Source organism: Acanthaster planci, linkage group LG21 (assembly GCF_054643075.1).
Source record: "Acanthaster planci isolate LZ-2023a linkage group LG21, COTS_SCS, whole genome shotgun sequence".
NCBI lineage: Eukaryota > Metazoa > Echinodermata > Asteroidea > Valvatida > Acanthasteridae > Acanthaster > Acanthaster planci.
The window spans coordinates 7,607,514-7,621,919 of record NC_141797.1 but is presented as its reverse complement, the minus strand read 5'-3'; the positions used below and the strand labels follow the sequence as shown (position 1 = coordinate 7,621,919).

The 14,406-nt window shown below is 43.2% G+C and overlaps 2 protein-coding genes and 1 long non-coding RNA gene across 8 annotated transcripts in view; 2 read left to right on the top strand and 1 right to left on the bottom strand.

The window, feature by feature from the left end:
• Positions 1-5,644, top strand: part of LOC110984014 (uncharacterized) — a 90,926-nt gene extending 85,282 nt beyond the window's left edge. For all 5 annotated transcript variants that reach the window (XM_022243796.2, XM_022243795.2, XM_087131266.1 and 2 more), the window contains 2 exons: positions 453-536; positions 1,376-5,644. In XM_022243796.2, coding sequence (XP_022099488.2) covers positions 453-536; positions 1,376-2,579 — 1,288 coding nt within the window. In that variant the 3' untranslated portion in view covers positions 2,580-5,644. The remainder of the gene's footprint in view (positions 1-452; positions 537-1,375) is intronic.
• Positions 5,645-7,142: 1,498 nt separating this feature from the next.
• LOC110984015 (uncharacterized) lies at positions 7,143-9,087 on the top strand. Of its 2 annotated transcripts, none has more exons than XM_022243798.2 (3): positions 7,143-7,265; positions 8,018-8,273; positions 8,602-9,087. In XM_022243798.2, the coding sequence occupies exons 1-3, from the start codon at positions 7,214-7,216 to the stop codon at positions 8,651-8,653; spliced, it is 360 nt and encodes a 119-aa protein (XP_022099490.1). In that variant the 5' UTR covers positions 7,143-7,213; the 3' UTR covers positions 8,654-9,087. The 2 variants fall into 2 exon arrangements, with proteins under 2 accessions (XP_022099490.1, XP_022099489.1); XM_022243797.2 differs by having other exon boundaries at positions 7,176-7,265; positions 8,015-8,273.
• A 718-nt stretch (positions 9,088-9,805) lies between these two features.
• LOC110984017 (uncharacterized) lies at positions 9,806-14,131 on the bottom strand. Its single transcript, XR_002598820.2, has 3 exons — positions 13,758-14,131; positions 12,358-12,510; positions 9,806-10,684 (listed from the first exon to the last, which is right to left on the bottom strand). It is a non-coding gene; the product is annotated as an uncharacterized LOC110984017 (long non-coding RNA).
• Between the last annotated feature and the right edge of the window lie 275 nt (positions 14,132-14,406).

Genomic DNA, 14,406 nt, shown 5'->3' with positions numbered 1-14,406 from the left:
GAGTAATTTGTTTCAGGGAGGCAAATGTTCCATGCCAACTGTTTTACTCCCTGGGTCCAAGGCCACTTGAGCGCAGCCAAATTTGAATTTTAGGACATTGACACCAAGAAAGATTAAACACTGAACCTTGGGGAACTCGCAATGCAATTCGGATATTCCCGAATTGAGTGGCCTTTTTTAATAGATCCAGTATCAAGAATGATGTTGCAGATGCCCAGAAAGCAAAGGTTTTTGAAATTATAATAAAGCAAATAATGGAAAAAAATATAACAGCCATTTATAGTCGAAATCTCGTGTTAAAAAAGAACACATAGAAAATGGCTGCATTTTCTGCCTCGTGGGATTTGCTGTTGCTATTTCTAAAAAAGTCTCGTTTCAACATGGCGTCGACTACTGTGTTTTTGCAAATTGATCAAGGAAGCATTTGTACTTTTTTACCTCGTATATTTCAGGGCTCTCAGTCGACATGAAACGGAAGCCAAAGATTTCACAGTAGATAAGCATGAACTGGAACACATGAGTGATTTGAGGTTTCTGTAAGTTGTACTAAATCAATTTATTTTCTAAAAGAATAAAGAGACTTTAAGTGTCTTTGCGTCCTATTTGAACAAAACTGTGTGGATAACCGTGTTAGTCTGTATCAGGTACTGTGGCAAACAGGAGGTAGCACTTATTTGAGTGAATCTTTCATAAATGTATAGCAACTGCGCAATCGCCGCAGTCACCCACCTGTCACTGGCTGTGTAGCAATGGGAGACTTTTAGACGCTGGTGGGGGCAGACATACCGGTCCTTCTTTATAGTATTGCGCGTGCTCAGAACTATGCACACTTACTCAGAACAACGCGCGCATGTTCAGCACTATTAAAAACATAGAGATCATAAGACAGTAAAATTGGAGATGACGCAGGGCGCGTAAAATTGCACCATACGCACGAACAAATTGGAACCTTGCGGACGCCTACACGGTACGCACTTGTGGTCTCGTAAGGGCGTGCACGTTACATGCAACATTATGTTGCCCTGTTCTTGCGCAAACTTGGCCTAGCGTACAAGAATGGGCCTGATACCTGTATCTATGGGCGTTTTCGAAATGACTGGAGTCGGCTTAGACTTTGGTCCCGAAGGTTCCATCCATTTTGAAGTGGCGTTCAAAACTACATGTTCAAACTCTGACAGGAACCAGCGAAACCAAAGTCTAAGCCGAATCCACTCGTTTCGAAAACGCCCTATGATCTCCATGGGTAAAAATGATCGGTATGTTTGCCGCCACCAAGCGTCTTAAAGTCGCCCATTGTGTAGGAGAAGGAATTGCCGGAACCTGAAGACCTGTACAAGAGCTATCTCACATGTTTTGCCTCTTGTAACGTTCGCAGAGTTGTAGATGACCAACGAATGTGCTGTCTGGTTGACTACAGGCCAAACGGGATTAGGGACAACTGCGTACTTGGCAGCCGGCCAGACTATGTAGTGTCACTCTCTTACTTTACGTGCGATCGACTTATGCACAATTCGGTCTTGCGGGTGTTCGTATGGTGCCTCGGAATCAGCGCCCTCTTCGGCAACACTTTCATTATCTTGTGGAGGCTGAAGATGACTGACTCCGGAAAGCGTTCACAGTCGGTCCTGATTCTCAATTTGGCCGTGTCGGACCTGATCATGGGTGCATATATGCTGATCATCGCGGGCGCTGATGCGTACTTCAAGGACACATTTTTTCTGCACGTGGAGGGATGGAGATCGGGACACCTGTGCAACTTCGCCGGTTTCCTCTCGATGCTAAGCTCTGAAGCGTCTGTGTTTTTCATCACCATGATCAGCATCGACCGATTTCTGTGCGTGGTGTTCCCGTTCGGGAAGAAATGGCTGCGATTAGACACAGCGCGGGTAGCCAGCCTGGCAATGTGGTGCACTGCTTTACTGATAAGCATCCCGCCGCTACTTCTGCAGGACAAGATCGACGGATTCTATGGGCTGAGCGACGTTTGCGTCGGATTGCCGCTGGTCAAGTCCAACCGGACGTCCAAACAGGAAGACCGCACCCTGCTTGGGGAAACGCAATTCAACGGAACCGTGAAGGAATCGGCCACCCCTTCGCGGGCATTTTCCGTGACGGTGTACCTCGGCATCAACCTGGTGTGCTGCGTCGTTGTTCTCCTGTGCTACCTGGCCATAGCCTTCGTGGTCATTGTCAAACTGCCCTCCAAGAAGCTGCAGAAGCGGAAGGACAAGGAACACCGGAAGAAAGAGATGGCCATGGCCCGTCGCATGCTGCTGATCGTGGGAACAGATTTCTGCTGTTGGATGCCGGTGATCCTCATGGGGATTCTGTCCATGAGCGGGGCTGTCGACATTCCAGATGAAACTTACGCCTGGGTTGTGGTATTCGTGATCCCAATAAACTCCTCCCTCAATCCGTATCTGTACACATTCTCCAACAGCAGCACGGTTTCCCTGACCTGCTGTAAATTCCGAACTCCGGGATCCTCAGTGAACTCGGTCAAGATGAAGCCGCTCGCGAGCACTGACACCAAGGACGTCAGCCAACGGTGCCGATCCGGAACACACACATTCCTTTAGTGGACAAAGAGTCCTCTCCTTTGGAGTAGTTAACCGGGATAATCTGAACTGCGAAAAGCCCATAAAATGTGACGAGGCCAACGGAATTACCTCAAAAACACAGTAGGCAGCTTTTCCTCACACTGAAGTGCGTGGGCCTACATGATCCACGAGGTTGGGCACTTGGAAATCTGCTTAAGGTTTCGTGAGTGTCCGGTCCGTCGAAAACAATTCCCGATAACATCACATTTTTACAGTGAAGTTCATTTAGCTACATAGGGCCTGTATAAAGCAGGGTAACTGTACTAAATATTTAGTGGGTATTTTATTCTAGGACCTTTAAGTACCTCTCCACTGTCGTGTGGTAAACGGGAATAGCGGACATCTGTCGACGAGCCATAGTTTCCGCAAGTACTGAACGGTAACAGCTTGATTTGAAGTAAGGCCACCACAAATTAGTCATGGGTTAATTCCAAAATATGAAGCTGACATTCTATTCATTTGTACTGTGCAAGGGACTTTGTCCATTAAAACATTTTGTGACCTTAATGGTGGCTGACTCATGGCGTTCCATGTGATTGCCATAACGACAGTCTTGGCGCCCATTTCTGAACAGTTAACATCGACCACGCTGAGAAATGGCAACCGAGATGCCAAAAGCAACGTGCAGATAAAATTTTGAAGTTATCTCAAAACTTCGGGGTGAAACTGTGCACGATTGCAGCGATAGGCCATTCAACTTGCAATTATATATCTGATATCAAACAGTATGTTATACCCTTCCTCAGATGCTGTGACTTTATTGGCCAGGAATGGCCACATTTCGCTTGTAACAATGTAAAGCATTACGACCTACGCCAACATAATGCGTCCCTGAACCATGATATAGGTATAATGTACATAAAGGGACCCTGAACCACAAGGAACAGCTGGAACTTGGCGGAGGGTTTATATCATTACGGGCGAAAACCTGAGATAAATATAACCATGCGGACCGTCAGTGAAAGTATTAAGAAAGATTGATGTTGATGTTAATTGGTTGATGCGAGGTTGGCATATTGTGGGTATATTAATACTTAATACTATAACAGGGAATTGGACGTAACGCAACCTTAAAAACGGGATGAGAAGTGATACTATCAGGACAATCAACAAGCTTAAAAATTAACTTATGTACTTGGGATGCATTTAAGTTATCTAACGCAGTGTAGTCAAAGCCGCGAACCAATGCAACACTTCGGTGGTTTGTTAAGATGACAAAGAAATGGGAGTTCAGTTCAAAGAAAACATGCCAGAGGTTAAGAGCAGCCCTTTACCTTTACGGCAGTCTCGATGGTAAACTTAAATATAATGGACAGATTTCAGCCATTCACCGTTTAATATTCGATGCGACAGACATTGTAACTCAGTTACGCCTCTTGAGCGATTGGATATCGGACAGCTGACGACGCGACGGTCAACTCACATGGTACATGTGACATGGTACATGAAAACCATTTGAATCTGTGGGCAAAACATGACGGAACAGATGACAGGAAAAGCTATGAGCATGAGGAGAATGATGAATCCTTACTACGCTTTCCTAAAAAATTCATGGCTGGGTTCAGTCAGATTAACTCTTTTTGTTACTTTACGTTGAGTTTCCTTCTGATTTAGAGTGACTGCATAGTTACGCAAGGACACGTTTCCAAAGGAAAGTATTGGGATGATGTTTGTAACTTTGGCAAAGTTGGTTGCCATCAATGCTCTTTCTTTCTCGCTACCGTTTTTTTTAATCTCGGCGTTTTGACTCTTCATAGCCATGCTTTATGACAACATTTCTCATGCTCATAGTTCTGTGACGCGACGCTATGACCGTACGTTTTTGGACGATTCATGAGTTGGAAACAATTGATATTTGTCACGGACGCTTTAATTCGTGTTAACCCGATCCGACTACCCACCGCTACTTATAAGTAGGGCTTGCACACCATGCTATAAGCAGGTTAGTATCAAAGGATCGTAGCACGGACTACGTTCGGCACACTTGTAAGAATGGCATGAAAAGCGCCCCCTTGCCACACAACCGAGAGCCACTTTTGCGATGAGTATTAAGTTAAAACTGGTCTAGCTTAATTTAGTATGCCGAACTTAGTGCATGCTACGACCCTGTGATACCAACCTGCTTATAGCATGGTGTATTTGGTGTGCAAGCCTTACAGTAGCGGTGGGTAGTCGGATTGGGTGACATGTTAAGACTGACTGACTACTGGACTCGCACTGACTAACTTAACCTGAAATGTGATCAACAGCTGTGGAAAGTATGGTAGTGCCCGCAAACAGGGTCTTTTAAACACATTTTTACTAAGAACGTTTCCCATGTGTATTTTGCCTTAAAGCGCATGCTGTTCTGACATAATTGCTCATTTAGCCGTCAAGATGTGAACAACGACACTTCCTACAAATTTCCAACGTACAAGGGTCTGTAATTGAGATGTCGCTCCTCTTACACAGGGTTAAAGTTATTAAGTGGAGTCACTTTGGTATAACTATTCCTCTGCGAAGTTTGAGAGGAATCCATTGCAGGGGTATTACTTTTTTGCTAAAAGTTCCTTATTTTTTATATTCTTTGAGCGACAGTATTATCCGTGCATCATTTGACTGTATCGAGATGAGATTGAAAACGTTGCATTATAAGGACCCACTTATGTTATTCTGAGTATGTTGTATTTAATGCACCCACATGGTGAAGCCTTTCGTGCTTTATGAAAAATAACAGATGTTGTCTCCTAATCAAACCTGGCGTCGATTTAAATACATGTATATTGTAAGACGCACCACTGTCATGCAAGCATGAACATTTGCTTAGATGTAAATATATTGATTTGTTTCGCCAGACGTGAGCCGTTTTCAGCGTAAAGATGAAACTAATACAGATAATTTTTGTGGTAATGCACACGTACAGGTACGCACCGAAGAAAAAAACCAATACTCATTTACATTAATTAAATACTTTTCGATCTAACTCATTGGTTTCAACTAAGCCGTTCTTTATTGATGGACACATATACGGTTTGTTGGTTACCCATTAAAGGCGAGACCATAAATCTTCCCAGTGTGGTTTGCCTTTTCTGTTCTAAACCACTTGGATGTGCACCTGCAATGCGTGTTTACTAATGACAAGGTACCTCATGCGGAAATCGTATCAATTGAAAAGGTGGTGCGCTTCACAAAAAGGGAAAGCTTTGATTTGCCAATCAGACGCATCACTGCCGCAGATGACAAAGTTTGAACCAAGTAACGTCCGCGAGCAGAACTCAGCTGTTCATTTACACATACCCCGACTTTCAAGAGGGTTTCTGGTGGTTGTCCCAGACGCATGCGCAATCGCGAAAGAAAGAAAAACAAGACAGCTAAATGACGTTTCAATCATAATGTGAGAGACATAGCTGATGTGTAATGAACCTGACAGAGCATGACAGATGACAACCTCATTCACTTATTTATCCAAAGTGTTACAACTGAGTTTGGATGCCCCATTTTCAAGACAATGGTGTCCATTCAAGCATGAAAGGACGGATACCATCAAGATATCATTAGAAAGAATACTGGTTCTGCTTTTCGGACATCCTTATACATTATAATCATATCTCACGGTTTGGGCATATTAACCCCTTTCCTCAGGGTTCAGCTTTTTCTGGGACACCCTGTATACCATAAACTATTGTTCCTACTTCAACCCCTCCTGAACATCTGAAAGGAATTCCAAAGATTCCGTCAACACAAAGGAGACACAATGGGGGGGTGTCCCTTTGCCACATTACGTCAGCTCGTGTATTTAGACTGTCCCATTGTAAGCCAAGTTTCTCAAAACGCTCTAACATGGTAATAAATGTAATAACTCAAACTTTTTTTTTGTATTCGCAGAGGCAGTACTCACATTTTCATATTAAAAAACAGTTGAAGTCATCAGTTTCATTCGGACTCAGGGTTTGCCAGTTTGTGCAGTTTCTCACAATCAGCCTCTTCCCCAATACGTTTTCGCCCGGTTGAGTTTTTGTTATTTTATTAATATGATTATTGTTCAAGGCATCCTGACCTAATGCGCACAATGTTACAGGCATTTTAGAGTTACTAATATTCTGTGAGCTGAGCATGTAGCAAAATTCGACATAGGATATGATTGTTCCATGTGCGAATGCTTATCCGGTTCGTAAGTGTGACGTCACTTCAGTTTCAACCACGCGCACGGTGCATGCATTTTCATGCATTGATCGCCGTTTACATGGAACCACGGAAACGGAAGTTAACGCGCATCTTTAGCGATCGTCCAATGGGAGCCTGCAATTCGTGGCGCGTCTGCCTTTGTGTCGAAGTCACTTACGAACCGGATAGACGCGACTGAGTGCCCCATTCAAGAGAGAAAAACACCGCCATCACCAATTTGAAATCTTCCGTGGGAGGATGCTATGCATTTCAGGACGTTCTCCTTTGTTTTCTAACGGAGCACGATAAACTCAAGCATGAAACAAATACAAAAATATATATCCGGGAGTGGGTCTATATAAACTGTGGTATATTGGGGGAAGCGATATTTGACGGTGGGCCTTCATACAGAACTTCAGTCTCCAGTTTTTGTTTTAGTTTTTACTTTTTTGGCAAACTCAGTTTCTAAAATGAAGAGACATCCATTGCTTTGTGTTGCAATCGTCTGCAGTACCGTCATTGGTAAGTCCTGATAGTTTTATATTCTATTTTGTAACGGAAAGCTGTTCAACGACGCTCATGGTTTGATTAATTCTTAAGCCGCTAGAATCCTATAAACAGAGCAGATTTTGCCTAGCTCGTCGGTCAGGTGCGGCGACCAAATCCTTGTATCCCGTCCACCTTTTAATAAATTGTGGACCCCAAATATCACATGCCGCAGACACTAGTAAAAGTCCATATTACCATTTTAGGGAACGCAACAGTACTGAAATGACTGTAATATGAAGGTTTCATGGGCTGATTTTACGGCACACGAAAAAGCAAACAGGTCCAATATGCCTTTCCTAAACGGTGAAGCAAAAGCTGAAAATTGGATGAAACTGGGAGACTGGCGCACTTTCAAGCATATCATTACAACCGATATATCATTAAATTCAGTTAGACCTACCATTTGTACACGATTATTGCAACCCCCCCCGTTCATCAACACTAGATAAAGCAAACTGTCCGAAATTCCAGGAAGTAAATATACATGTAATGTCCTTCAATAAGCCATTTGCGAGTTAAATTTGAATAAAATCTGGTTACACCGAGTTATTTGATTGTACACAGACGTAACAATTTTTATTCCCAGACTAAAGACATATCCAACAGGATTTGTTCTAATTATATTTATTTGAAACACGGGCCATCTCATAAAATTGAAATATGTGCAAACACGGAATGTATGCCAATTAATATTTTGTCACCATATATATTTATCTATTTAGAAGCTCCCAATGTCAGTTGTCCCGAAGATATATACCATCCATATATTCGGACACTGGAACAACCACACCACTGGTACCTTGGTCGCCATTGCCATCAGCTGTCGACAGCATTCGACGCCAGCGGCATCATTTACTACGACGACGCAGGCAACGTAGTTGTTTCGAACGGCACTTACGAAATAGGCACGACGACTATAACCTGCAACGGGACCGATTACGCCCTCAACGCGGGATCCTGCCTGTTCAACCTCAGTTATTGGTAAAACTCTTCTTTGTGGTGAGAAATTTGGACACAATCTTGAGCGGTGTGCCATTTCTGAAATAACCTTGTAATTTCATCGTTACCACAAAAGTGGAGAGTACAAGTTGTAGACCTATTCCAATATTTTATTTAATTTGTCCTTCATCTGATCAGCCTTTGTTTTTTCAACACCCCATTAGTTTAATTTTGAAGGGCATATATAACAAGGGTGATTATTAGATCGCGGTGTATATGGGCGAACATAGAAGACCAAATCCGTGTTAAACCAACACGTAAGCTATCCTCTTAACAGTAAAGGAACAGCACCTAAATTACATTGTTTCAGGAGAAGACGTAACAACCAGAGTGATTGCAACTATTTCAACAACGGTGAGTGATGTTTCATTGATTGAAACAACAGTTGACAATGTAGGATAAACAACAGCCCAGGATGCCACAACGGATGGAACTGCATTAAATGGCAATCCATCGACAACTCTTTCGACTACTAGCGACTTACCTAAAAATCTGTCAACAAGTCAGCGATGTTTCATTGAACGAAACAATGCTGAATAATGTGGGATCGACAGCAGTTCAGTTCAGAGAGCATCAACGGAGGAGGAGGAATGTCAATATGCCAACGATTCTTTTGACAACTGCCGACGTATCTTGATCTCAGCCGACAACAGCCAGAGGTGTTTCATTAGATAAATCGACGACGATTGCCACTGCGGTAGCGACAGCAGTCCAGGATGCATCGACTGAGAGATCGCCACCGAATGGTAGCCCATCGACGATTCCGTTAACCCCCAACCACGACGCTCTTAACAGGTGGCTCAGCAACAAACGGCAACGGCACAACAATGAGAGGTTTGCTAACAAGTTTCCCTAACACATCACTTTAAATCACCAAAGCAGACCTGTCAGAAATTTTCCCTCGCTTTGTAGGCAAATCTTTCCTCTGTAATTTCCCTTATGTTTGTACATTTTTCTTTCATTATATCTAGCTCAGTATGTCCCTGTTCTAATACTTGTAGGTTCTAAGTACAGTCTCAAGAAAAGTCGGATGATATACCAGTACACTACATGTATGTACACATAATTTTGTGTACATAAGCTTACTTAAGCAGATGTGTAACGACAAGCCACGTGAGTGGCGTTTTAACACACAGAGGGCATTTTGTTTTCATCCGTGTCTGCCATTTGAAAACATGCAAATTCAAATTGAATGAACGGCCTTTAAGACGTTTTGAGTGTTTTGCTCAGTGAATAACAGCCAACTCTAGGTGTACAAGTCATTACTAAATCAACCCCATTCTTTGTCGACTCAAGCCCAAACCACGACGAAGGACCACACTTCAACAGATTTTTCATCCTCTGATCCACCAGCAGCTGGAACGGAGGGTAAACTTCTGGCAAAAATTTCCTTGGCACTTAATAAAGGCCAAATTTCATTTCAATTTCAAATAATGATCTGTAAGATGTGAAGTGGACCCTTGTATGCAGGTTTATAACATTTTCACTACGGAAAACAGGTGGTGACCTTTATTAACCGTTGGCATTTGCAGGTGCTTTTAAAATCACGCTGTTATTTTTAGAAACTTCCTAACATGCGCGGTGATTTTTTTCAAAAGTTAGTCATTTATGACTTACGTATGGCTTCTCTTCAAACAGCTGATACAGGGATCCAGATTCAACTTAGAATCCTCGAGATTGGTGGCGCTCTGGCGGTTTATACACACCGATCAACTTGCCAACAAGGATTCCTAAGAGTTTCGACGTATTGCCGAGATTGTCCGTAAAGGAGTAGGTTTTCTTCCAGTCGATGAACAAAAAGGAGGGGGAGAGGGGGAATCACAATCGACCGGCTCGATCCCGGCACGCCGGTATTACAGAGTGAAATTGATAACAGCTGTGTAAAGGGTGAAATGCCGCGTTAAAACCTAATCTAAATTCAGTGAATTTTTTTTTTATTTTGAGACTTTTACGTAACTTGGCTGCCGAACTAAGAAATGGGCCTCTACCGAAAGCTCATTACCGTAACGTTCTTCGTTAAAGATTTGCTTTCAGTCAGTTTTAGGCACTTGTCGATTCAAATGTGATTAAGTCGATGTGATTAAGTCAACAACTTATGCAAAGCTGTCTTCAAGTAAAGTCAACTGGAAAAGGAAACTTACCTTACCCTCCTTTTGACATGTTCTTGCAACTCGGAAAGAGTCTCCACGTACATCTGGTGTTAGTGATTTCGAGGTCGTTTCTGTTCAAAATAGCAGCCTGTTGGTCATCGCAGCGTTGTCAGATATGCGCCCGATGTAACATCATTGTGGACGTGCTTCAAGATGACGCTAGGGCCAACGATGGACTGATTGACAATTCATTCGCCATTGATCCATCTGCGTCCTTGGTGATAGGTACAGGTTTCCCACCATCTTAAGAATATTGTTATTCAGTGGAACAAACAAAAAACTCTCAGGATCAATTACATGAACACGTGGTATATGCTTGTAAGATGAGTATGACTCCCTTATTCTGTGGTTTGACACTTTCAAGCGTTATTCAAAACCAAACTCCGTTAGTCTGCTGAAGAGTGTATACCATGCGCAGACCAACCTGAAAATGTTCCTTTCCTTCGTCGCAATCTTGCAAAACGCAGGAGCAAAAACTGACGCGGACGCTGGTTTTCAAAATTCATAAAACTTTGATTTTATTTTCTCTAACACTATGCTAACTGGTAAAACTTCAGTCATTTTCAACAAATTGTATAGGACTGTCTTGCCTAATTCCGGGCGGACGCCTGGCCGAATTAAGCTAAACAAAAGAAGTCCACTCTCAAAGTTATTTATATTTATGGACACCAATTTCCGTAGTGCGCGTTACTATAGCCATTGAAGTGTGCCGGTGCGCGCTGTCTATCAATTGCAGCGTCAGACAGCTTGCATACCAGCCCCACCTGGTCGCGGCGGATTGAGAAACAAAGGGTATACAAATTATCAGTTGCAGTGCCTCTTTCACATCACCATAAGAATGCAACAGACAAAGTTGTTCACATTGAATTTGGGGTGATGAATGGCGGATGGTAGGAAGAAACATCTGAAGCAAGATATGAGACGGAGAGAACTCCCCTTTGCGTTGATCAATATTTTACTGGAATCTCAGGAATTCTTTTCAGACATCTGGAGCGGATGTGTATAGGCAACAATACTACAGTGTACACGAGGTATGCAAAATTTGCATGAAGCAAGCCAGAAGTAATTTGCATAATCTACGATCACAAGAGGGCGCAGAACACGAACGAATTCGTATCGTCCAATTGTTACGTCGGTACCATTGGCGTATTGCGGGGTCAGAGTCAAAGTTAACCGACGTGGACACACATAAAGGAATTCGCAAAAACGCCCGAACAAGCAACAAAGTATCGTTGCATCCCAACATTTTCTCCAAACAATAAGACCTAGGACACGGCAGCTATTTGATGTTGTAGCCCAACTATTCAGCTTTTTAACTCTATATTTTGTCGGGATTTGTCTTTATTCTCCCATCAATTTATCGTCAGATACAGACAGCTAATCCAATGATGGAAGTGCTCGTCTGACAGGCAGACAAACAGGAATTTGTGAACAAGGAACAATTCAGTTGCATTTCCGACGCATAAGGCCGAGGGACAGGCAGTTAGCCGGTACTGTGGCCCAACAATTTAGGTTTCCAGCAAAGAATGTAACTTCGTAATTAATCATTTTCTATGATTTTTTCCTCTTTCAGAAGTAGACAGCTGACAATGGGATAAAATTGCCCGTCTGTACGTACGGAAATTGGTACGTAACAACAAAACATCATCAACAATTCGTTTTGTTATTTCCGAGGTTTTCTCCCAAACCATTAAGCCCATGGACTTTTGAATCATTCCCATGCTGTAACCCATCAATTACGCTTTCTAAGAATGTGTGCTCCCTGATACTTAACGTTGCTACGCAACGATGCTTGTTTGTGACACAAACATGATAACATAAAACATGATGCGAGGAGCATAGCTGATTTAGGATTTCTGTGCATAGGCCTAATGCTTATCATACCATGCTTCCCCCATAAAAAGAAAGGAACTTACAGCACCAAACAGTTCGGACGCTATCCAAAAGACTCTGTTCCACAGCGACCACGCTAGTTCATCCATCATCAGATCACTGGTTATGACAGAAATACTGTTTGTCACAAAATGGCCTTTCTGTTGCCCGCCCTCCATGGTCCTGAGGAAACTAGCCTGTAACATTAATTCAGGAATGTTCTAGATTTACATCGAATAATGTCAGACAGCCCGGCTAACAACATGCATTTTTAAAGCAGGGCGTCTTTTTAAACTTTAAACTTGCAAGTTATACATTGTACTTGTTGAATTTCATCAAACTATTAAAAGTAGTCCAGTTTTCCAGTTAACAATCAAAGACAAGCTGACCAGCAGCATTTGGACTTCAAATCCCCTTCGCAGAAAAAAGACAAACCTTGGGGACCTACCTACACCTGGACTATAATTCTTGCATCTGTTATTGGAAGATATAGGGCTATGTCTTTCCCCTTTTTATAAGTTAAGATGCTTGCAGAATTATGTTTTATCTTTACAGTTGACGCTGCACTATTGGAGTGTGCAAATTATCATATTTGGATGGAAATCATTCTATTTGGGGGGGGGATTTACACTAATTTACAAACACTCAGACAGACATAGGCCTACACCTACACCATCCCTAAACCCGGGCCCGTTATTGATTTTCTCATCGTGTCAGTAAGCAAGTTTAGGATAGAATTATTTAAATGATTTTCTATACCTGAATGCTGGATCTAAAATGGCCCATAGCCGATCAACAACCTAAATAAAATGGTCAGGGATACAAGGAGACTATACCACTAGAACAACGCTGGAGTTCGTCGTCCACCGCGCCCTCTATCTAGCTGACAAAAATGAGGCCTTAACATGCCCAACGTAGTTTTTCTACATGGAAATGAACGACGAGAACGCAGGTTTGAGCTTTCTCAGAAACATTTCAGATCACGAATTACTGGGTGTTTTACGGACTACAGCCAAGAATCCAACAAACTTGCTTCTGTAGGCAAACCAAACTTGAGTTTGCCTATAGAACTACAAAAGACCATACACGTGTACACATTTTTAAGTGCAAGGAGCAACTGCGCAGCTTGATGCCACCATAGACCTGGAGGAGAAAAACCCTCTAGGTCTATGATTCCACCCGGCCCTCCATGCCAGCGTGGCCCAGAGTGGCTTCGGGCGTGTTTGCGGATTCGCGCGCATTTCACAGATTGGAACAAATCATCAGCCGTATTCGAATAACTTGGCTACGTCCTGAAATCACGCACAAGTCAATGGTGACCGCAAGTTGTCACAGATTCGTGCGAAATTTCAAGCCGCAGCCAAGTTATTCGGACGCAGCCGATGACCAACCACGCGCTGACTTTTTGTGAGAAAGTGAAATTTTGGGTGCAAGTTGTCTTTACCTGAATGCTGGCCGGGGTTTAACATGGCCCGTAGCCTATCGACAGCAGCGAGTGCACGTAGGCTTACGTAGACACCGCTGGCCTGAGATTGGTCGTCCAGTGCCCTCTAGAAGTAACGGTGAGGCAAGTTCCTATGAGCACCAAAGGCAGATTCAGGCTTTCCTTAGGGTGTCATTATGTTTACAGAAAGTGAGAGACTGCAGCCAAGAATCCACGAAATGTAATCCGAGCTTGAGCGTGCCGACAGAACAAACACGACGATAGTGTAGGCCTACACATTGGTGTCTGCATGGGTGTGATTGCACGGCTTGGTGCCAGGCTAAAGTGACCTAAATTTGACAACGAGCGGTTTCCCGCGCATTTCACTTTACAGGACTGTTAATCATCGTGTGTCTGGCAGGCCTGAAATCACACACGACTCTATAAGCGTTTTCGAAACGGGTGGATTCGGCTTAGACTGTGGTTTCGCTGGTTCATCGATCTACAAGCAGCGTTCGAAACCACATGTTCAATCTCGGATTGGAATCAGCGAAACTGCAGTCTAACCGAATCCACTCGTTTCGAAAACGCTCTGTGGTAGTGACTGCCGCCAGTTTACACTGGTTCCCGTCCTGTACATAGGCCGTTTTCCAATACTCAACTTCGTCTC